The sequence below is a fragment of the Xenopus laevis genome, chromosome 4S, assembly GCF_017654675.1.
Source record: "Xenopus laevis strain J_2021 chromosome 4S, Xenopus_laevis_v10.1, whole genome shotgun sequence".
Lineage (NCBI taxonomy): Eukaryota > Metazoa > Chordata > Amphibia > Anura > Pipidae > Xenopus > Xenopus laevis.
Genome location: NC_054378.1, coordinates 21,078,693 through 21,102,929, shown reverse-complemented (window position 1 = coordinate 21,102,929; position 24,237 = coordinate 21,078,693). Strand labels below are relative to the sequence as shown.

Sequence of the window (24,237 nt, the reverse complement as noted above, 5' to 3'; positions counted from 1 at the left end):
GAGATTAGAAGTCCATAACCATATTAAGGAACAAGGCCCAAGTGCTTTTATACAGTTAATGGACTTCTTATATTATACAACAGGGGGTGCATGATTATATATATATATATATATATATATATATATATATATATATATATATATATATATATATATATATATATATATATATATATATATATATATATATATATATATATATATAGTATATATGGGGGGTTATGCTGAGAGTTGATTTTGGAGCTAAAATTGTAGACCTATGGCCAGCCGTTTGTCATTATGCCCCCCCACCGGTGTATATACCTAATGAATAAGCTCTTGTGAATGATTAAAGGCCAGGGTAACTAAAGGTAAAATTCCGGGGTGCTGGCATGTGAATGAGTGTCTGTAATAGCACATGCTGGAGTTCATACAGCAGCTCCAGGGCACCCTGCGCCTCACACATATATCAGAGATTCCCAGTATTTATCCAGAGGGGCCAGAGGGAAGCAGTGGGGGGGTTACGGAATGGGAAAGATAAGTATATATATATATATATATATATATATATATATATATATATATATATATATATATATATATATATATATATATATATATATTGTGCTTCTATTAACCAATAGAAACCCCTAAATATTGGGCTGGAGGGACAGGACACTGAGACACTGATACACTGTTTGTCTGAGATTTAAGTTAAACGTTCCCTCTCTGAACTCTTGAGATTTGATACCCCCCCTCGCATTCATATACCCGGCAGCCCCTACTGAGCATGCTCACTGAGCTGAAGGGACACAAGTGATACATTATGTCTGGAGTCGGTTAAACTGAGACAGTGTTTGCACTGGGATTTTCCTATGTCAGTTGCGTGGCTAATAGGAGGCCAGTAGCAGCTTGTCCTGTCCCTGTAATTTCCCTTTAAATGGAGCAGTAAGTGCAGCTCTTGTCGGGGCCGGTTATTTGTGGCCGTGCTGCACAGGAATGTCTGCGGGTCCTGTTGGCTCCAGGGTGATTGTGTTTGTGGCCCACGTTCCCATGCTCATGATGTGACTGAGGGCTAGTCAGAGAGACTACATAATGCCCTGCACATGACTGGAGGGCACAGACCATTCTACTGCACAGGGTATCTGCACCTATAAATACCCCCCAGACAATCCTGCCAATGAGAGGGTCCCGGCAGGCAAATATTTGAAGAGGAATTGGTCATTACTTAAAGTTTGCCAAAGGCTTTCTCTTCATTCTTTTTATCAGTGCCACATGGCCGCCTGGGCTGCTTGGGTTACAACGTCATTGGAAAATAATTTTAGAGCCACAATTGCAAGTCTTGGGGTCCACTAAACTAAATAGTCTACCCTACTCCTCCATCATCACCCCAAATTTTGGCCTGTCCAGTAGCAGGAGAGCCAGGGCCTAGAGTCCTGCGCAGGTCCATTTTTTTGAAACCCGCAATTTGACTCGCATGTTCCCAATACCTGACCCGGAATAGGCCAACTAGCATTCCGACCTGGGGGACAGGCTAAACCGGACGTGACAACACATTTGACCAGAAGTGACGTCACTCCAGCATAGAATCTTCACACAAAAAATTTAGAAAAATTGGAAAGAACCACAAGGGAGGGATCAAGCCGCACCTTTGTTGGGTACCCAGCCGGGTTACCCGCGGACTGCCTGGACTGCCAAGGAATCGGGGACTTTTTGCCGGAAACCCGACCACTTTGCGGGTAGTCTGGGGGTACCTGACCCGATACAGGACTCTACATGGGGCCCCTCCTACCCAGTCCCAAAACTCACTGATTATCCTGGCGGCAAAGTCTAAAGCTGAGGGTTGAGAGGTGCTTTAGTCTTTATACGCTGATTTTATTGTGTGTTGTGTTCATGGTACATATCCCCCAAAGGATTAGGTTGATTAAAGCTGCCATGATGCAATATGCTGCAGCCTTGAATAGTGAGGGGACAGATATGAGAGGGGACAGATATGAGAGGGGGCAGATATGAGAGGGGGCAGATATGAGAGGGGTAGATATGAGAGAGGCAGATATGGTCCAGGGCAAGGCCTCCCCTCACGGCCATGGTTTCTGTTCTCTATAAACAGAGCCAGTGTTGCTTTAGGCTGACCTCCTCTGAAGCATGCGGGGTTAGATCAGCAGTGTGATACCCAGCGTAAATGAGTTAATAAGAAAACAGTTTTTTCTGTTTGTTTTTGGGATAATACCAGCGGATATACACAGCCTTCCCCCCTTTAATAAGAAATCCAGAAGCTTCCCATTATAGGGGTAACGGCGAGACACAAAGGTCTTTTCTAGAACAGCGCTGTCCAACTTGTTCCAGTTATTTCTCTGTTCAGGGCCCGTTTAAATTAAATGGAATTTATCCAGTCTGTGTGCAGAGTAACAGGTATTCCTGTGCGCAATTTGCCATAGTTTTGATCTCTGATTGGCTCTGTCTTGTACTGTGTGATTGGCTGAGACAAAATGGGAGAGTCATGCCTGGCTGAATCATAAAGCAGATTTTAATGCACTGCTGTATGGGATTGGATCAGAAGTCATTCTAATATGCCGGGGGGGGGGGGGGATACGGTATTGCTGAACTGAATTGGCTCAGGCTTTATACCCTGCTGGGGCCCATACATGCACAGTCACTACAGTCTGTTATGGAGACTATGGGGGGTATAACATGGTACTAGTCACATTGTTGGGTCTTGGCCTTCTCCCTGAGACAGTTTTACAGCAGGGAAGGCCACCAATGGAATCTTTCACTTGCTCATGTCATACAGGGGGCTCACATACCGAGGGGGATTTACAAGCCGCATGGGTAGTCACATGGCATTTGCCTTCCTTTGTCGTTAAAAAAAAAAAAGGCAGCTTCTACCAGATATTGATTAATGTGTCCCTGAGAATAACCTGAGGGTGCCATTGCTGATGCTGCCATACTGTTACCCATCCAATCGGCCACTTAGTTTTATCCCATGAATCCCAATGAAACAACGCCCTCTTCTGGTGGCCACATTTTTATGGAGATTGATAAAATAGGGGCTTAGATCTAGCAAGAAAAGCCTCCTGCTATACAGCGTTATTAGAATTTTTAAGGTCAGATTAATATCCCCTCTATACAGTGCAGTCACATAACCCGCCTGCTTTACTGCCTCCCACCAACTGACTTCCATAGTGGCTTTTGGCCTTTGTTGTGGATCCCTCTGCCGTTCCTGATAATAAAGTGCAGGAAATACCCCCCCTATCAGCCTCACTGATCCAGGGTAATTGCACACTAGTGTTAACTCCTCCCCCACTTTATTACCCCCACATTCCCAGGCCGGTGCTCTTCAGCCGGCAGCAATTAGGCTCCATGTGATTAAACAGCAGTGGAGCTCATCAGTGCAAGGGGCTGCAGCCACACATTCCTAGGGGTTCCCCAGTCCCCCAATAAAACTGCTCCTTGGACTTGTCCATGGACTATTGGGATTTATTGCCCACTACACTACCTGTCCCCCCCCCCATACAGGCCTCTCCTGATTAACCCTTTATTGTAGAAGGGACTGTTTGTGTCCTTCCTTATAGGGTCCCCTTGATAAAAGGGCAGGATTTTAAAAATGGCAGTTCTCATTACAGCAAGCATGGGTATGCTTGGGTGTTTATTAGTCAAAAATAAGAACTAGAACTTCGGCTAGCACTCTAGCCTTTCTCAAAGTGAGTCAGTATGGCAGCTCCTCGGGTATTCCTTATATCACACCTGGTGTGGGTGCATTGGGGCCAGATTGGCTTAACTGCGTAAACAATCATCTTCACTGTTTGGTGTGAAAAGTCAGGTGCTGCTTTATAAACACACAGAAGAAAAGGTTTGGCTTTGTGCTTAGGCTGTGCTGGTGTGTTGTGTGTGTTGTGCAACTGTAACACCTGCACTCCCAGCAGCTGGTCACAGTCACTCACAGTCACTTGCCTTATGTGTAGTTTGTACCCTAATACCACAGGAATATACTGATGCTCCCTAAATCCACTCCTTCTTTGTAATCACATCCCATTTCCTGACACTGCTGAACTACAATTGTCTTGTTGCTCTCAAAGCAGGTTATGGGATCTGCATACAGGGACTAACTAGTCCTCTTATTGGGCAGTCATTGCTGCACCTGGAGTGGGGTAACACAATGAGGGTTGGTGTGGGTTAGGGTAACGTGGGGAGGGTCGGTGCGGATAAGGGTAAAATGGGGTACAGTCTGCTCTGGTTTGTGCTAATTGTGTCCAAATGACCATTAGGCTTCCTATTGCCCGTTGTCAGTACTAGGTGGACAGGCAGAGGTGTTTTGGCTCTATTTCCAGGGTTACATATAAAAGCCGTGGGAAACGTCCCTTATCTGCATTCTTGTTCCGCAGACTCCTCCAGGTCAGTCTGTGACCTCTAAGGGCAATGGTACATGGGATTCCAAGTGTCGCCTGGGCAATTTGTAACTCTTTGGGACGGGAGCTTAAATCAAACTTCCCAACATTCTGGAAATAGAAAGAGGGACAAAAAGATTTGCCAAGCAAAGCGCGGTGAAATTTTTTTGACCACACCGTTTTCGTTGTCACACCCCCTACCGTTAATTACCATGTTCATTTTACAAAATTTGGAAGGTTATGAAAGTTTGATCACATTTCTGCTGTTTTTATGTTATTACAGTTTTGCTAATGAAAGTGAATTGCCCTTTAAGCTGCAAGTCACAGTTTCCCCAAGAGACCTGCTTATGTTACAGTTACTTATTTGCTTATCTGAAATTGTTACACAAATTTCCAAGTGCACCTGGTGGCTGTTCTGGGCTCTCTGCCAAAAGCCAATTAAGTTAGAAACGTATCTTTTTCTATCTGTTCAGTGCAGGAGATCAAACAGAAAGTAGGAACATGCTGAACTGCGGTTGAGCTGTCAAAATCGGGACTGTCCCAGGAAAAACGGGACAGTCCCGGGAGGTATGGCTTTAAGTTAAAAATTGCCCTGCCCCCATCTCCAAAATGGAGCAGTCAGCAAGGGGCAAAATACTCAAATCTGCCCCACTGTGCCTTGTCCTAGATGGCATCTGCTAAAGATATTGCTGATTATTTAGGGGGGATATGGAATGTTGGTTGTTTTCAGCAGTGTCCCATTATTAATATGTACAGCTGCATGCACTGAATATAAAAGGAAAATTGCAGTTTTGGGTCAGCAGAACATGTTCCTAAGGACTGGTGACACAGACGCATCCGGCTGCACTGTGGGGCAATAGGTGGTACACTCTGGGTGCAATCAGCTTTTCTGCCCCATGTGCTGCACCTAAGCGTTAAAGAGAGAGTGAGGGTCAAGGGAATCCTGTATCCAGCATGGCTTCTACTCCCTGATGTCCTTCGCAAAACACTGTGTTTGTATATTCCACAAGTTGTGCGTAGCCTTTAATTCAAGCCACAACATTTTCAGCATTTCAGTAAATATTTGCTGGTGACCCAGGGCAGTGTGTGTGTGTGTGTAGAATGTATTCAGTCCAATGTGCTGCCCCCTGGCTGCGGCCGTGGGAAGAGCGGAGGGTGCAGCCGCTCCCCAGCAGCAGTTAAAGTGGCCGGGGATCAGGTTTCTGGCAGTTAGAGGATCACAATTGTACTTGCCGTATGTTCCGCTCACTGCCAGTCCCATCCATGTGCTTTGGGAAGCCGGTGCCTTTGTTAACCGGGGACTTCTACATTCTCTGCAAGAGGCTTCCCATTCCATGAAGCTGTCGTCACACAAGGGGAGCCGGGGGGCTTTGCCAGGGAACCTCCATGGGCACCAGGGCAGCCACATGCCGTGGGCAGGGAACTTCTCAAGGTAAGAAGGACATTCTGGCTTTGCTCTTAAGGAGGTTTATGATATCCTTCCAGGAATGTTTAGCTTTTCTAAAAACATTATAGTACTGCGGGGGTTCTGTACCACCCAATCCCTTGGCAGCAACATTGCTCCTACCCTAGTACCTGTCAGCACTAAGAATGCCAGGCTGCTTGTTGCCAACAATCGGTGACCTTCTGAGAATTCAGAGGTAGATTAAGGTTTCCTTATTCTCTATCCGGACTCAGTGCCAAGGCAGGAGGGCACGCTTACTGGCAGTTAGGGGCAAGATACAGCATGACAGTGGGTATAGGAATATATTCTGATTGTTTCCTATTAATATTAAAGCCCAGTTCAGATCTCTGGTGTGATTGGCTGGAATGCGTTCACAGTACAAAATGTATCCAATGGATAAGTGTGTAACGTTACAATTAACTCTTTCATTCCATTATCACTGGCTCTGAACATTTAATTTTGGGCAGCACGGTGGGGGGGGGGGGATAATGTGACTTCTCACATTTGAGTGAAGTAGCAGTTCAATTCTTTTCTCCTAATCCTGTTAGCGGAGATTAGACATGTTACACCCCCCTCCACCTCAAGCTGCTCTTTAATGACATTCCCCTGCAGCTATTGCGACTTCCATAGGGGCCATTGTCCCAAAGAACTGCCAAAAACGAGTTCTTCCAGTTTTGCTCTTTGCAACTTTACATGGTCCCTGGAGAGACAGGCGCGATCTTGTCCTTATTATTTTGGATGGGGAAGATGATTTCTTCGGTTGTTATTCCACTTTGTGCTCCAGTTTAGACTAAATAGACCTGTTTGTGGATTTTATTGTTTGGGTTTATTTCAGCCATTGCTCCCCACCCTAATGAATCATTACAGACTTGTGTGTGTTGGTGTGAAGTATAAGTTGACTCCATACGGGTGTGATTCAAATAAAATCAGTTGGGGTGCACTGCTGTTTAGCCTTAGCACTGGAGGGGGTTGGCTAAATGCCACAATGGGTGACTCCCAATAGCACAGAAATGTTTCCAAAATATGACACTGGGCTCTAAATAGTTTAAGGCTCATGATTAGGTCGCACTATGCAGCCACACGACACGCCAGATAATTTGCTGCACAGTCCGTTGCCCATAACAATTATAGGTGTTACCGGTAGCGCCTATGATAATAACCAGAATAGTTATACTCCCCGTAACATACCATGACATATCTCTCATTTTTACCTTCACAACGTGCTATTTTTAAAAGCAGAGAAATGAAGAAAATGAATACAATGTGGCTCAGGACAATGCAAGGGAAAGCTCCAGTGACTCCCTATAATAAAATCATTATAAGCAGCCAACGCAATATCTGGAAAGTTTTCTTTCTGTAACAGGAAGGTTTGTTTTGACGCTCAAGGCTGTGTGGGGAGTGTGTTTGTGTCATGCAGGATAGATTACCAGGCTCCTCCCTTGTTTGGGCACTTGAGGGGTGTAAATAATGGACACATCTCCCGGGGGTGATTCTCTCTTCTTAGGCAACTGGGTGGTGGGTGCCATGTCTGCAGCTATAGGATCATATACACAGGGTACAGTTAAGGAGCAGCTAATGAAGTTCTACGTATGCCACAAAGAATTTGTTTTTGGCCGAGGAGATGTTGATGAGAGAAAGCAGAAGGGCCGGCAGTGCAACAGCCTATATAAACCTGCTGAAAGGGGACAGGGCTGCAGGCTGGCATAAAGGCTGTTTTATGGGAGTGCCAGCAGCAAATCTCATTTCATATACGTGTTGCCCATGGCCAGATATCCAGCATTTATAGGGTAATGCAGGTCTGTAGGTAGAATCGCAACTAATTAAACACAATAACACAAACTGCTGGAAATTTCCTCTTTACAAGACACAAAAAATGTAATTGTTATGAGAACCTCCCCCTCTAATTTACATGGTAATAACCTGTTATCCGTGTTCCCTTTCTCTGGGCCTCCCGGGTGCTGCCATATTCACTCGCTTCATTAAGTAAATGAGGGGATTTGAGCGCAGTGACAGCTCCCACTGAATTCCCTCTCTTTCCAGTTCAGCGGTCTCATACCCGCAGTTTAATGACAGAATTCGGCTGTTACTGGGGCCGGTGCCAAATTTCCCCACAACAGAACTGCTCTGAACTCCCAGGCAGTGTAGCAGCCAGGCACATTGGCACACAGTTTATATGATAACTCACTTACCTGCATGTCACTCACCTCCTCCTTCTCTCACTCTCTCCTTCTTGCAGTTGGGACGACAGCAGTTCTGTGAGCAGTGGGATCAGCGATACCATCGACAATCTCAGCACAGACGATATAAACACCAGCTCTTCCATCAGCTCCTACGCCAACACACCTGCGTCCTCGCGCAAAAACCTGGACACACAGGTACGCCATCCACATCTGGCTCGCCCAGTTAGCGGTACCTTTGGATTCACGCTGCAGGCTATGCTGGTTTATCTGCCAAATACTAGCTGCTGGGAGTTGTAGCTCAGCAACAAGAGGACTGTTTGCCATTTCACTTTAAGGGCTAGTCCACACGGGGAGATAGCGACGCGTTTGCGGTCGCGGCGACAAAGCGCCGCGACAGTCGCCGCGAACGGCGCAGGCGACAGTTTTGTATGGGCGCCTATGTAAAAACGCCTGTGCTAACCACACGAGGCGATGCGCTTTTCAACAGTCGCCTGAAAAAGCCTGGCGAGGCTTTTTCAGGCGACTGTTGAAAAGCGCATCACCTCGTGTGGTTAGCACAGGCGTTTTTACATAGGCGCCCAAACAAAACCGTCGCCTGCGCCGGTCGCGGCGACTGTCGCGGCGCTTTGTCGCCGCGACCGCAAACGCGTCGCTATCTCCCCGTGTGGACTAGCCCTAAATTGCACCACAAGCAGCTAATAGGGCAGCTTATCGGCACCTGAATCTGTCTGAATCCTTTGCAGTTGTGCTTCTGGGACCCTGTGCTTAAAGGGGAACTATCACAAAAATGAAAATGTTATATAAGCTCAGCATACTGAAATAAGAAGATTTCTAAATACAATCAATCCAAAATTCTGTACTGTTTCTGAAATAATAAAGTTCATCTTCACTATTCCTCTCTCAGCATCTGTTTCTTCTTCATTCAGGAGTTGGGTGTCAGATGAATGATCCAATATATCTTATATTGGGGTTCCTTTTACTAGAAGATGTATTAGAGCTCACTCTATTAAAATCAACAGACATAATGTCTCTCTACATGCAGAAGTTGTGCAAAAGGCACTGTTTGTACTGGAATCAGTTATTTGAGTGAGCTCAAATACATCTAGGCAAAAGGAGCCCCTATAAGAAATATTGGATCTAACTGTCAATGATTATCTGACACCCATCTGCTGCATGAAGACAGAATGAAGAGAAACAGATGCTGAGAGAGGAACAGTGAACATAAACTTGATTATTTCAGAAACTATGCAGAATTTAATTGATTGTATTTACAACGTTTATTATTTCAGTGTGATGAGACTTATATTAAGGTCCTGCCCTAATTATAGGGGACATAAACTCCCCAAAATATGTTGCCTTATTGTAATTCTTAGCAGCTTACCTATATACCTTTATTCCTCGCTTATCCCCTTCCTGTGCCAGGTTCAGGGCTGTACCACATAGAGAGCAGGAGGGGAGCGTGCACGTACATGTGTTGCACAGATTGACTTCCCTTGACATTCTTTGCTTTCTTGGCTACATCTCAATACACAGAAATAGCCGAGTTACAGTTTTACAAAGGAGCTGTTCCTTACTTGTGGGTAGAAATGTATCTGCGCTCCTCTCATTTCTCATGGCTCCTCCCGGCAGGTTCCCTAATGTGGCTCTGTGTCTCAGCCTGTTCCCTTCTCCTACCCCACTTCCTAAATTATATGTTTGTCAGTCCTCAGGGTAGAAATTTACACAGATGTATAACACGGCTCCCAAAGCCACAGGATCTGGCAAAGTGTGAATGTTCTAAGGCTCTGGCTGCCTCTAATAAACAGCCCTTTCCTTAATTGCACCTTCCTGGGCTCTTAATGGTTTCTGCTGGGTTTTACTAAATACCTTTATATGAAGAGGTGCCTCGTGTTCCAGCAATAATTATACCCACTTATAAGTGCCTGGAAGATTTAAAGTGCCCAGAACATTCCTTCTCTGTATATTTCTGTTTATACATATGAGTAAGGGCTGCCATATTAGTTCCCCTTAAACACTCAAATATATAGAAATCCTATCTGTGTTCTTTTCCTGCAGACTGATATAGAGAAACACTTGCACATTGACCGGAATTCTCTGTGGTCTGGGGATGAAGTGAAAAGGTCAGACGGGGGCTCAGACAGTGGTGTGAAAATGGATTCTGGGAGCAAATGGAGGAAGAACCCTTCGGACCTATCAGATGAGTCAGATAAAAGCACCCCGGGAAGGAAGACAACAGTCATCTCACAGACAGGATCATGGAGAAGGGGGATGACAGCTCAGGTTGGAATCACTGCCCCGAGGACCAAGCCCTCAGCAGCTACTCTAAAAGCCCCCGGGACAGGTACTGTGAGGCAACAACATCTTAAGACTTAGAATGTGAACAAGGAGAGGAATGAGGCTGATAGATGGGAAGATTCTGTGAATTGTAGTTCTGCTGTGTTTTTAGGCTGACGGGTTCCCAGAAATGCTAATGTTAAACATCCCGTCTCTTTGCTTTTCTTTGTGTTTCAGGGAAAACGGATGATGCAAAAGTGTCAGAAAAAGGAAGACTTTCCCCAAAATCCGCACACATCAAACGCTCTCCGTCGGACGCAGGACGCAGCAGTGGGGATGAAGCCAAGAAGCCTCCTTCTAATACCTCTAGGGCAACACCTACCAATACGTTTGGTTTTAAGAAGCAGGGTGGGACAGTGGTGGGTATCCCTATTTGTACAGCCAGTGGTGCCACCATCACCAGCGGCTCCGCAACCCTCGGCAAAATGCCCAAATCTACGGGGCTGATCGGCAGGTCCAACCGCAAGGCAAGCATGGATGGTGCCCAGAACCAGGACGATGGGTACCTACAAATAAACACCAGAACCAACCTGCAGTACCGCAGCCTACCCAGGCCCAGCAAATCACGGAGTGGAACCGGTAACCGGTCCAGTACCAGCAGCATTGACTCCAACATCAGCAGTAAGTCGGCCGGGCTGCCCATCCCAAAGCTGAGAGAACCCGGCAAGGTAACGCTTGGCCACTCTGTGTTGGGACTAGTCAACCAAACGGACAAAGAGAAAGGGATTTCCTCTGATAACGAGAGCGTGGCCTCCTGCAACTCCATCAAAATGACCCCTGCATCCCAAGCACCATGCAACAGCAGCCGCCAGCAACAGGGCAACAAGTACCCCGACGTGTCCTCCCCTACACTGCGCAGGTAAGTACACTTATGTGTGTATACTAACGGCACTCGGCTGCCGTGGGCATTGCACCCCATGTCTCATATCTGGTTTCATTGCAGGCTTTTTGGTGGGAAGCCAAACAAATCTCTTACCACTGAAAATATGAAGAGCTCAATGGTCATTTCCAACCCTCATGCCACAATGAACTCTCAGACGAACCCAGACTCTCCCTCGGGGAGCGCAATTCTGAACAGCGGTGGCAGCAGCCCACTGTATGTCAAGACGATGGACCATTCCCCTCTAGCCTCCAGCCCAGGATCCGCCCACTCAGCACCTTCCAACAGCCTGACCTGGGGGACGACAGCCAGCAGCTCCTCGGCTGTCAGTAAGGAAGGCCTGGGATACCAGTCTGTCAGCAGCCTCCATACCAGCTGTGAATCTATCGACATCTCACTCAGCAGCAATAATTCCCCCAGTGCACTGACTGCTTCCTCCAGGGATGACACAATGACTCCCTTTGTAAGGACCAACAGCATTAAGACTACTTTGTCTGAAAGGTACGTTCCATATACTGCTTTTCTGTTTAGCGTTGAATATACGGAATGTCATGTTAAATAAAAGCCACAACTTTGTAGTTCCATTTTTCTTTGAATTAAAGAATTATTATTTTATTCTTTTATCGAGAACTAATGAATTGGTTGATACTATTTATATATACTTCGATACCTCCCTGACTTCCCTCTTATGAGCTGTCATCCGGGTGTTCTAGTCCCACCCACTTCTTGAATCACAGACTCCATGCCCCTCTCCTATAAACTTCCATAAGAGTATTCTAATTCCACCCACTGCTTTAGTGGCAGACTCCTTCCCCTATAAGATTCCAATAGAGTGTTCTAGTCCCACTCACTGCTTGAAGCACAGGCTCCATGCCCCATCCCCTTTAAGCTTCCATCAGAGTGTTCTAGTCCCACCCATTGCTTGAGTTATAGACTTCCTGTCCCTCCCCCTATAAAATTCCATCAAAGTGTTATAATCCCACCCACTGCTTGAGTGGCAGACTCTCTGCTCCTCCCCTATAAACTTCCATCAGAGTATTCTAATCCCACCCTCTGCTTGACTGGCAGACTCCCTGCTCCTTCCCTATAAGATTCCATCAAAGTGTTCTAATCCAACAGACTGCTGGAGTGGCAGACTCCTCCCCCTATAAAATTCCATCAGAGTTTTCTAATCCCACCCACTGCTTGAGTACCAGACTCCCTGATCCTCCCCTATAAACTTCCATCAGAGTATTCTAATCCCACCCACTGCTTGAGTACCAGACTCCCTGCTCCTCCCCTATAAACTTCCATCAGAGTGTTCTAATCCTACCCACTGTTTAATTGGCAGACTCACTGATCCTCCCCTATAAACTTCCATCAGAGTATTCTAATCCCACCCACTGCTTGAGTACCAGACTCCCTGCTCCTCCCCTATAAACTTCCATCAGAGTGTTCTAATCCTACCCACTGTTTAATTGGCAGACTCACTGCTCCTCCCCTATAAACTACCATCAGAGTATTCTAATCCCACCCACTGCTTGAGTGGCAGACTCCCTGCTCCTTCCCTATAAATTTCCATCAGAGTATTCTAATCCCACCCACTGCTTGAGTGGCAGACTCCTCCCCCTATAAAATTCCATCAAAGTGTTCTAATCCCACCCACTGCTGGAGTGGCAGACTCCCTGCTCCTCCCCTATAAACTTCCATCATAGTATTCTAATCCCACCCACTGCTTGAGTGGCAGACTTCTCTCCCTATAAGAACACCCTATAAGTGTTCTAGTTCTGGCCACTGCCACCTTGTGCTGCCTTTTCTGTTTCAGGTTCCTGTTGGTACTAATGTGACTTTTTGTTTTGTTTTCTGACCGTTTTTATCCACGTGCCCCTTTAGCCCTCTCTCCTCTCCTGGTGCTAGCCCCAAATTCAGCAGAAACACTTTGCCCCGGAAGCAGGACAGGTAACAATGTCATTGTCAGTGCTGTAGCCGAGACTCTCCACATGTTATTGCCTTGTATCTGCTGTACAGGCCGCATTGTACAACATCGTGCTTTATATTCGCCCTTTATCTTTTGGCAGGAATCAGCCCTGCCACTCGGAGTCTACCATTAATAACCTGCCTAATCTCACTGCTCACGATCCATTCTCTATATGAAATGCGCAAAATGCAGGAATCTGACCCAAAGCAAACACTCCGATTGGCAGATGGCTGTTCCTCTTGGCATGCCGCTTACTCACAGGGTTCAGTCCCGTCAACCTTTCATGGAGTCTCTTGTCTGTTATCATCTCCATGTTTGGATTCAGCACCGTCTCTCTGGATTGTGTGTGTGTGGATCATTACCTAAACCTCTCCATCTTGCTGAGACTGCACAGTCCGTGTGCCGCTGCCTGGAATGGGTTGGATCAGTTCTGTACCACACGGGGCTCATTATGGGGGGTAGTTAGCAGGGGTTAGGGCAACAGGACATGGGGCAATTTCCTGCTCAACAGAAAGCAAAATGCTCAGCAATTGTTCCCTCTGTTCCATTCAGGTCAATGGAGGGGCAATACCTGAGCCGGTATCACGTCGACAGAAACTGCTTGTGCCAAATTGGGTTGAGCATGGGGATTCCAGGTCACTTCCTTTCACTGTGTAACGTATGGGTGTTGCCCTGGTATTTGGGGCACCAATGCAGATATCAGTGGAGCAAATAGACTTTTTGGGACCTCATTATACATATAAAGATACATATCTGGGTTGTAATGGAGCTTTCCTACCTATAACCACTGTTGTGTGTGGCCCTAATATGTGTAGTTCCTTCTGTTGGCTCTGCTGAGCAACTTTGTACCCGTGGGTTTGCCGAGTGTTCACTGTGCACGTTTGCCGTGATCCCCCCCGCACGTTTTTGTTCATCACAAGCATTGGAGAGTGAACCGCCATCACCTTCTCTTTCAACCACTCCCTCCTCTTCCTTCTCTTCTGAAGTTCTTATCTCCTTTCTCAACGTTGCCGCAGCGACCTCTACCTTGATAGGAACACTTTGCCAAAAAAAGGACTCAGGTACTGTCGGATCTGCCCCTGTACTCAGTCTTGCGCTTCCCATGTGGCCCCTTGTGCTGTGGCCCTGTGCTTGGAATGATAGAGCCGACATTGGTCATTTACCATTTGCTTCTTGCATGCGCCTCATTAAGGAGGAATCCATTAACTGTGTGGTTGAATGACAGAACTACAGTTTAACCCCTTGGCTGCCGTAGCAGAATGTACATTTCTGGGTTAACATGTAACAAGTACGTATGCAGGTGCTCAGAGGCAGAACCCTTATAAAGATAAGTAGGGCATTGTGCCCTTTAAAAAATATTCCCCGAAACTCAGTGTTTGTGATCCCCTTGCTTCTTTACTGTGGAGTGGAGGGCATGAATGTGTCTGTGCCCAAGTGGCGACAGCCATGGTTGGTACCATTATCATTAACCATGTGTGAATATGAGTCCTGCCTTAACCCTTAATAACACCCCTTTATCTGCTGCAGGTGTGCCCCTTCCTCTCAGATCCGAAGCCAGGATGATGCCAAAGAATGGCTGAGATCTCATTCCTCTGGGGGGTTGCAAGATACTGCGAGTAACTCTCCCTTTTCCCCCGGCTCCAGCATCACGTCGCCTTCTGGCACCCGCTTCAACTTCTCACAGCTCGGTGAGTATGGCATCTCCCTCTCCTTGTGAGTTTGCAGGGGACAGTATTCTCTTGCACCCCTCACTTCCTCTTCTACCTCTCACCATTCAGTTTGGGCAGTGTGTTTTTAGGTAAGCCCAGAGCCACCCCCAATGTACTTGCCTAGGCAGTGTGGCCCTTAAAGGGCCCTGTGCAGGCCCGGACAGGAAATCTGTGGGTTCTGGCAAATGCCAGAGGGGCTGCTATAAGGTGCCATAGAAGGTCAGTATTTAGTGGGCTGGTGGGGGGCTGTTTGGGCCTCTGTGTGGGTTGATTGGGCCTCCGTGTACCTGAAATGCCAGGGCTTATTTTGTAGGGATGCACCGAATCCACTATTTTGGATTTGGCCGAACCCACAAATCCTTTGTGAAAGATTCGGCCGAATACCGAACCAAATCCGAACCCTAATTTGCATATTATATTAGGGGTGGGAAGGGGAAAAACATTTTACTTCCTTGTTTTGTGTCCAAAAGTCACGCATTTTCCATCCCCATCCCTAATTTGCATATGCAAATTAGGGTTCGGTTCGGCCAGGCAGAAGGATTCGGCCTAATCCGAATCCTGCTGAAAAAGGCCGAATTTTTTCCGAATCCCGAACCGAATCCTGGATTCGGTGCATCCCTACTATTTTGATTCTCAGTCCAGACCTGGCCCTGTGTGCTTTACTCTGATACTGACATCTGATATTATTGTTTATTTTAGCAAGTCCAACAACGACCTCCCAGATGTGCTTGTCCAATCAGTCCATGTTGCGCACGCACAGCCTCTCCAACACCGACGGCCCTGGGGACCCCTATGGCGAAAGTCGCTTCCGCAACAGCTCCATGTCGCTGGATGAAAAGACCAGAACCATGAGTCGCTCTGGATCCTTCCGGGATGGCTTTGAGGAAGGTGAGCGTGTTACTCCACTGTGTGTGCTACAATGTGTCGGGCTCTCAGTGTGTAACCACAATAGGGCTCTGCCTTGGTATCTTTGTATCTTTGTTTCTGATTGGCTGGTGCTGAGAGTAGTACAGCTTCCCCTTTAATAATAACAGCAGCGGAGTGAGGAGGGAATAGAAGGTCTGTGTAGCAACTCTGTGTGCCCTTCACAAGACTCTCTGGTTCATCCAAGGCCAGAAGGAAAATAAACAAGATCCTGGTATTTGTGTGGGGTGGCTGCTGCTGTGGCTTCACCTTGAACGGCAAATACTTCTCCTTTCTCACATGGGAAAAGATCTTAAAGGGATTTATTTTCCACTGATTCGGTTCTCGTACTCGAAATCTCACTGAGCTCTCATCACGGGTGGGTCATCATCACACATTGACCCTTGCTGGGTGCCTCTCTTACCTTTAGTGCGGGTTTGAGTGCAACTTTTCTTTCTCCTGTGAGTATCAGAAAAACAACTTTCTAGTGCACCAGGATAAGCTGGAGGGTATCAGGGTGGATACCCTAAACATATGTCTCCCAACCCCCCTCCAACAAAGCAGGGACCCCCACCCACTATATTAATACGCTGCCAAGGGCGGCTCCTACTTGATTCTCAGCCGAGATCTCTTGCCGTAGGGAAACCCGCCACTAACGATTCAGACATTGTGATTCCCATTGAGGGGTGCAGCGTCACATGCCTCGGGGTGCAGATAGTAAATCATATCCCTGACAGGTACAAGTAACTGCCTCTATCTGTCTCCTCTCTGTGCCCCCTCTCAGGCAGCATATAGAATTTATATTTGTGGGAAAATACAAATATGTCTCGTTTCCCTCGAGAGGTGCCAGAAAATGATGAAATGAGAAAGAGCCAAGCCCTGGAGCTGCCAACGACTGTATAAGCGACACTGCTCAGGCCTCATATATACGGGGCACAGGGACTAAGCATTGGTGCAAATTAACCCTGTAAAACTGTACCTGGTATTGTACTGTACTGTTGTGCACCATACACCTCCCCCCAAGAGCTGACAGTTAAATTGCTCTGACCTGCCCTGGGAGAGCAGCCTCATCTGTGACTGGGGAGCGGTGCCCCCTGGGCTGTTTCTGACAAAATGATAAGATGAGCCCCAGGAGGCGCTATTGACTCAGAGCAGAGCGAGAGAATCATGTTTTGTATCTGATATCCTTAGAGCCCTGAGGCTTTCCTCTAATGTTCTACTGAGAGCAACATGTGCATTCATATCTCTCCCTGGGAGTTGCCATATTGATTCCCTTAGACAGTATGAGGGTATAGCTTATTGTGTGCCCAGAACATTCCTTCTCTGTATATTTGTATTTATACATATCGGAGGAGGTGCAAACTTTTGTAGTTCTGCAACAGTTGAGAAACAGTTGAGCGGTACCTATTATGGGTCCCATCACATTTAAAGACAGACGTGCTCCTAAGATGATGCCATTATTGTGTTGGATTTTAAGGTCACCCCCTTGGTACTTGCCCTTTACACTGCACTCTGTGTAGTTCAGGATACACTAAAGTAGATGTGTTTCTGTTTGTTTTGCAGCTTTTTATTCACATGAAGTTCTCACCATATGCTTTATATTATTCTCCATGCACTACACTGTACTGAATCAGATGCATATTAAAGGGATACTAGTTTCTCATCATTTCCTCCATCATTTACTTCCTTCCTTTTTTTGTAATCCAGTTATTTTGGTTCTGTAACTTTTATCCGATCCGAGTTCAAACATTCAATAGTTTTACCTCAATCAGCCTCTGGCTCCCCTGCCAGCAGTACTGTAAATACTTAGCAAATAAAGAATGAGATTCATCCTGCCATGTGTCTGCGGGTACAACTAGAATCCCTGCCATAAAGCAAGGCTGAATTTGTCAGAAATAACCATTTCCTCCCCAAATGACTACTTTATTGTGACAGTGCCCCTGTTTGGAGAGCTGTGCCTTATAAACCTGTACCTTTTGTCTTGCAGTGCATGGATCCTCCTTGTCTCTTGTTTCCAGCACTTCCTCCGTGTACTCAACTGTAAGTACCGACCGGATAATGCTTTCTAGGGCCCCCAGGATTGGCAGGGATGCTTCTGGGAGTTGTAGTTCAGTGCCATTTGTTCACCTTGATATTCACTGCCATGCAGACAGAGATATTCAGAGGCAATTTGCAATTGGTCTTCATTTCCCATTATTTGTGTTTTTTATAATTATTTAGCAACTCTCCAGTTTGGCATTTCAGCAGCGGCCTGTTTGCTAAGGTCATAATTACCCTAGCAACCAGGCAATGGTGTGAAGGAGAGACTGGAATATGAATAGGAGAGGGCCTGAATAGAAAGAGAAGTGATGACAAGTAAGAATAATGATAACATTTTGTCACCTCACAGAGCAATCTTTATGGGCCGCCTGGGTCAGTGACCCTTATTGCAAAGCTGAAAAGAGACACAAGATTAAAAAAACTATAACATGAAAAAAATGTATTTGAAAAGTTGCTAAATAACCCTTATTTAACTTACTTAAAGTTAACTTTAAGGTGTACTTCCCCTTTAACATCCCAGCAGCAGATCTAAAGAAACCTGGGAAACACTATGAGGGATTTATTGGGGCTCCCCAGCCCCTCGCATCCTGTCTGACAGCAGCTTCCCACCTTACACAGAGTCCAGTCACCTCATTACCATTCCCACACAATGAATCATTGATTGCTCCGGCACTTCCATGCTTGGCTGCTCTAAGTGACTGGCGTATTGAGTCAGGAATGTGAGCCAGGAGGGCTCCTCTTTCAGCAGGGGTGTATGGAGGCCAGTGCTTAGGTGCTAAACGCATCACCTGGCCTCCCAACTGCTGCTTCTTGCCTTTTCTCTTCTCACCACTAAAGGGAAAAAAGTCCCAAATCAATTAATTTAAAGGGTTTTTTTTTTCTCTTTTTTTCCAGCCTGAAGAGAAGTGCCATTCAGAGGTCAGTCCTGCTGTTTTGATCTTTCCTGACCTTTCCGTTCCTAGTAAACACAGCCTCAGTTTCCAGGTGGCACTTCAATGACTCCTCTGCTTTGTTCCTTTCAGATCCGCAAGTTAAGGAGAGAGCTGGATTCCTCCCAGGAGAAGGTGTCTGCCCTCACTACCCAGCTTAGTGCCAATGTAAGTGCTGAAAATATGCCACACCCACGTTCAAGTTTCCCAGCCGGGTTCCGACTCACTAAATGTGACAGTTAAATGCGAGTTGTAGGCAGTCGTCAGTAATATCAACTTCCTATTAATGATACTAATGTATCACATTTTATCACTGGCTGAATGATACAGCTCAGGGAGCATGCTCAGTTGTTCCACCACAGCTGGAGGGCCCCAGGCTGTATATAATAGGAATATCAGGATGCAATTTCTCCCTCTATGGACCCCTGTGTTGCAGGGGGTCCAGGCCAAGTACCCTTCCCTACCCTGGGAAATCCAGCCATGAGAGGCAGACATGTGTTAATCCCACGTGTTAAAGCCCCGGTATCATGCGGCTGTCTCAGTGTTTGTTCTCACAGGCTAGCTGTGTGTTTCTTTAGGGGCTGAACGTGCAGACACACATCCTGATGCCTTTGTGCTCATTGTGCCTTTGTTTTCTCTGCAAATGTTTGAGCGGAGGCCCCCGAGCTGCTCTGTTGTGCACCAATGAACATCTTTTTGGTGGCAGAACAAACACATTCTCCTTCCTGCCTATTGCTCACAGTACAATGTATTTATTCCCAAGAGACAAAATCCTGTAACTGTGCTCCTGGGGGCAGGAGGGCATGGTCCTGTAGTGCCAGCATAAAGGAAAGCACCCCTAGATATAAGCAACATCTCCTATATCAATTATTTGTTACAATCCTTCCGTTAGTGTGGCGGAACTGAATCCGTTTATATAAACCACTGCCTGTAAGGGATTCTGGGAGTTGTAGTTCAGCAGAAGCTGCAGCAGGGAAAAGAGAAAGCAGACCCTGTAGGAGGGCCCAGAGGTATGCTCTGATGTTCTTCTGCTTAGAGATCAAATTAGAAACCTTTCTCAAACCTTTCCTAAGCAGAAGAACTTCAGAGCAGCCTTTTTTTTTTCTCCTGACAACTTCCTTGACTACTTGGTGGTCAGACTGATGGGAAACTGACCAGCAGGTGGCGCTGTTGTAACAAAATTCATTCATATTAACAGTACATGTATCCCTTAATATCATGGAATTAAAAGAAAATAAATAATGAATGTAAATTGCAAAAGTTCTTAGAATAGCCCCCTCATCAGTTTTACATTCACTTGTTTTAAAGGTTTACTCACCCTTTAAGGACCAAAATCCCTGCCGCTAGCAGCCGGTTCCTGGTATAGCTGAAGCGGATACCTTGTTAATAAAATATCATGGAAATTCCTATCAATGTTGTAGAACTGCATCTCGTCGCCTGTCAGAACTCCCTGAAGGCCTATGACTGTGGGAACAAAATCTGGCTCACCCATCCCTCATGTATGGGGGGTATCAGTGAATAGGAGCAGTGTATTAAGTCTGATCGGCCAGTCAGCAAGCAGTATTTTATGGTCTCCTGGTTGAAATCAAGTATATCGGTAGTTGCTATGGGTTACTGGACTATGTACTTGTTGCTGTACTGCCCCCTGGTAGTGCTCTGTTGAATAATGATGACTATAACTAAACCTTTGAAAAGTTGAATATTTATTGCCGCCATATATTGAAATTGCCCCTCTTTGTTGTTCTTTTTCTTTCCTTTCAGGCTCACCTGGTTGCAGCTTTCGAGCAGAGCCTGAGCAACATGACTATCCGGCTGCAGAGCCTGACCATGTCTGCAGAGCAGAAGGTGGGTATCGGCAGGGCATTGAGCAGACAGATCCATTGTGCCCAGCAATTGCCATTCTGCCCCTGTGATATCTCTCATGCGTTTCCCTCTCCAGGATTCAGAGCTGAACGAGTTAAGGAAAACCATCGACCTCTTAAAGAAACAGAACGCTGCGGCCCAGGCTGCTATTAACGGAGTAATCAACACCCCAGAGCTGGACTGTAAAGGTAAGACTCCTCGCTGAAGATAATTGGAGCTCTTGAGGGCCCTGAGATTCCTCCAGATAATTTCTGATGCAAGTGCCAGCCAGGATTTCAAAGACAAGCGTCTCGGAGGCCGGGGAGTGGGAGGTGGGGCTTATTGTGCCTGTTGTTATTATTATTTAATCACCTAATAAGATGTTACCATAATTATCAGAGGTAAATTTTACCCAGAGCCCAGTATCCTGATCCTGTAATAACATCAGCCCTCTATACATTTCTCTTTGATAGTGATCCACCACAGGCTCAAATGGAAATCTTTATAAATCAAAACAATGGGGTTACCACATGCTGTGATGCCCCTGCCCTTGGCACCAAGGGAACCAAAGCACCTACTGTTTATCTACCCCCACCCTGAGCAAACTGGAGACTTCTGTCCCTGGGTTTTATCCCAAATTCATTTGCCCCCCCTATTTTCCAGCAGGAAATGGGACCTCACAGGCCCCCGACCTGCGCATCCGCCGGCAACACTCCTCTGACAGCGTCTCCAGCATCAACAGCACCACAAGCCACTCCAGTGTGGGCAGCAACGTGGACAGTGATTCGAAGAACAAGAAAAGGAAAAACTGGGTAAGTACAAAAATATATATATTAATCCTTTGGTTACTAAAGGTGTTTTCCATTATTTTTGTGTCCTTATGGGTCAAAGTGGCCAACATTGCCTGGCAGTGAATGTGATTGGTGGGCAGTTTCCTTGCTGCATACAGACAGTCTGATGCTCAGTGCTGAGCGGAAATTGCTGCAATGGGGTGGGGGGGTCCATTGTCTAACATTTCCATTACAAAGGCTTTTGGTGTTACTGTCGCTTTAATTCTCTGGTTAAATGTGTCTTGTTTTTGTTTTCTCTCCCCTTTGCTATTTGCTTGCCCACCCTCTGGCAGGTGAATGAGGTAAGGACTCCAGAATCCAACCCACCATAACCCACATCCTTCATTCTCATCCGTAACCGCATTCCCACCCGCACCCTCGTCCATTCCTGCACTCGTCTTTAACTTTTCTTTTTATTCCACGGCGCCACCAGGATCCCAACCACAGGTTCTGCTTATCCATCCCATTCTGCTTGTATCTGTTTCATAGTCATGATGTCTGAACACATGTCTGTTTGTCCTTCTCCTACTACATGTTCTGCCTTCTCTTCCAGCTGCGCAGCTCCTTCAAACAAGCCTTCGGCAAGAAGAAGTCCCCCAAATCCGCTTCTTCTCATTCCGATATCGAGGAGATGACTGACTACTCCCTCCCTTCATCACCAAAGTTGCCCCACAATGGCTCTGCCATGTCCACCCCTCGCCTGAGAGGCTCGCACTCCAGCTCTCTGTAAGTGACCTGTTCCTTCATGTTACTGGCTGAATGCCATGGGGGGGGGGTTTCAGCGGTGCACAGGGCTGTGCCAAGTTCCAGAGCACTGATGCACGTTCCATACCATTCGACAAATTATTATCATATTCCCACATTAGGATTTCTGAGTTCACGGAGAACGAGGCAGAGAGTGTCATGCAGCTACGGAATGAGCTGAGGGACAAAGAGATGAAACTGACAGACATCCGCCTGGAGGCCCTGAGCTCCGCCCACCAACTGGACCAACTACGAGAGTCCATGAACCGCATGCAGGTAATAAGCCATTAGAGGGCACCCCGGGGGATTCACAGTTAGACCACCCCATTCTACATCAGTATTGTTGTACTGCAACTCCCAGTGTCCTTGTAACCCTGAGACACTTAGGATGAGTGCTGTTTATATCTTGGCTACGGGACCCCCTGGTAACCATGTATTCGCTTTATTGTGCAGTCGGAGATTGAGAAGCTGAAAGCAGAGAATGACAGTTTGAAGGCAGAAAATCACGGCAAGTGTAGCAGGACCCAATCCCAGATCTCCTTGTCCTCCTGCTCCCCGAGACAATCCATGGGGCCCTCTCAGCACAGCCTCAGCCTGACCGAGTCCTCCAGCCTTGGTGGGTACAACTGCAACAAATACACAACTTTCTGTTCATCTTCCAAGCTCCGGCCATTGCAACAAATGCAATCGTGAGCCAATCACTGGGCTTTTGCGTGTAGCATATAGTGATCATTATGTGTAATTAACTCCTTATGTGCTCTGCTGTCTCACACAGACATGCTGCTAGATGATGCTGCCGATGGCACCATGCGAAAGGAAAGCCGCCATGTTCGGATCGTCGTTAACCTCTCCGAGGAAATGAAGTGGCGAGAGGTAAGGACTGGCTGAGCATTCTGGTATACTTCTGCATAGCGGAGGTGTCTTCTTAGCACTAGAATGAGCGGCTTTGTTTAATCAGAACATTAGCTATCACTTGAACATTAAAACATAGAAGTTACAGGGCAGGGGGATGAGAGGAAATACTGCCCCCATGTGTCTTTTTCTGGAATTGTCTTGCACATGATTGGGCCGTGCATACTACAATAAATAGCAATATCTAAAAATTGTTTTAACTGGAAACAGCTTGGCCTATATTATATATTGTAGTATAAAGGGTGTGTATAATAGATACACAGTTATATGAAAAAGTTTGGGAACCCCTCTTAATTCTTTGGAGTTTTGTTTATCATTGGCTGAGCTTTAACAGAAAATATGCAATATGCATCATAACAGAATTTGACAGGTGTAAACAGAGATATTAAATCAATACTTAGTTGAGCCTGCTTTTGCAAATGTAACAGCCTCTAGGCGCCTCCTGTAGCCTTTGATGAGTGTCTGGATTCTGGATGGCGGTATTTTTGACCATTCGTCCATACAAAATCTCTCCAGTTCAGTTAAATTTGATGGCTGCCGAGCATGGACAGCCTGCTTCAAATCAACCCATAGATTTTCCATGATATTCAAGTCAGGGGACTGTGACAGCAATTCCAGAATATTGTACTTCTCCATCTGCATAAATGCCTCTGTAGATTTGGAAGTGTGTGCCTATTGTGTTATCTTAAGGTGTCTAAAATTTTACATTCCATATTGAATCCTTAGGATGCCAGACCTCGGCTTTTCCTGATTGGCTGCATCGGCGTTGGCGGTAAAACTAAATGGGACGTTCTGGACGGGGTGGTAAAGAGACTGTTCAAGGTAAGTCTACATGAGATCGGAGAGATGTGGTTCAGCAATATTAGGAAAGCCACAAATTGCCTTTGCTTGCTACACACACATTCTGCCCTTGTCTTTATAGGAGTACATCATCCACGTTGATCCAGTTACTCAGCTGGGCCTCAATTCAGACAGTGTACTAGGCTACAATATTGGCGACATCAAGCGAACCGGTAACTCTGAGACCCCCGAGCTGCTGCCGTGTGGATATCTGGTGGGGGAAAACAACACCATCTGTGTCACTATGAGAGGTAAGTGTACCACAGATGTGTGGGGTTGGTATATATATATAATATGTTTGTAATGCTGACTTGTTCTGTTGTCTCACA

At 46.3% G+C, this 24,237-nt stretch overlaps 1 protein-coding gene across 18 annotated transcripts in view; it reads left to right on the top strand.

Annotated features, from left to right (window-relative positions):
* Window positions 1-24,237, top strand: part of nav2.S (neuron navigator 2 S homeolog) — a 178,454-nt gene that overhangs the window by 148,323 nt on the left and 5,894 nt on the right. For 6 of the 18 annotated variants that reach the window (XM_041561025.1, XM_041561023.1, XM_041561016.1 and 3 more), the window contains 21 exons: window positions 8,045-8,183; window positions 10,044-10,329; window positions 10,500-11,181; window positions 11,266-11,703; window positions 13,075-13,140; window positions 14,146-14,220; window positions 14,687-14,847; window positions 15,568-15,756; window positions 17,759-17,811; window positions 18,706-18,729; window positions 18,834-18,908; window positions 20,502-20,585; window positions 20,680-20,791; window positions 21,246-21,394; window positions 21,706-21,714; window positions 21,966-22,138; window positions 22,279-22,432; window positions 22,610-22,772; window positions 22,932-23,029; window positions 23,795-23,890; window positions 23,991-24,159. In XM_041561025.1, coding sequence (XP_041416959.1) covers window positions 8,045-8,183; window positions 10,044-10,329; window positions 10,500-11,181; window positions 11,266-11,703; window positions 13,075-13,140; window positions 14,146-14,220; window positions 14,687-14,847; window positions 15,568-15,756; window positions 17,759-17,811; window positions 18,706-18,729; window positions 18,834-18,908; window positions 20,502-20,585; window positions 20,680-20,791; window positions 21,246-21,394; window positions 21,706-21,714; window positions 21,966-22,138; window positions 22,279-22,432; window positions 22,610-22,772; window positions 22,932-23,029; window positions 23,795-23,890; window positions 23,991-24,159 — 3,395 coding nt within the window. The remainder of the gene's footprint in view (window positions 1-8,044; window positions 8,184-10,043; window positions 10,330-10,499; window positions 11,182-11,265; window positions 11,704-13,074; window positions 13,141-14,145; window positions 14,221-14,686; window positions 14,848-15,567; window positions 15,757-17,758; window positions 17,812-18,705; window positions 18,730-18,833; window positions 18,909-20,501; window positions 20,586-20,679; window positions 20,792-21,245; window positions 21,395-21,705; window positions 21,715-21,965; window positions 22,139-22,278; window positions 22,433-22,609; window positions 22,773-22,931; window positions 23,030-23,794; window positions 23,891-23,990; window positions 24,160-24,237) is intronic. The other 12 variants (XM_041561021.1, XM_041561028.1, XM_041561029.1 and 9 more) reach the window with 9 other exon arrangements.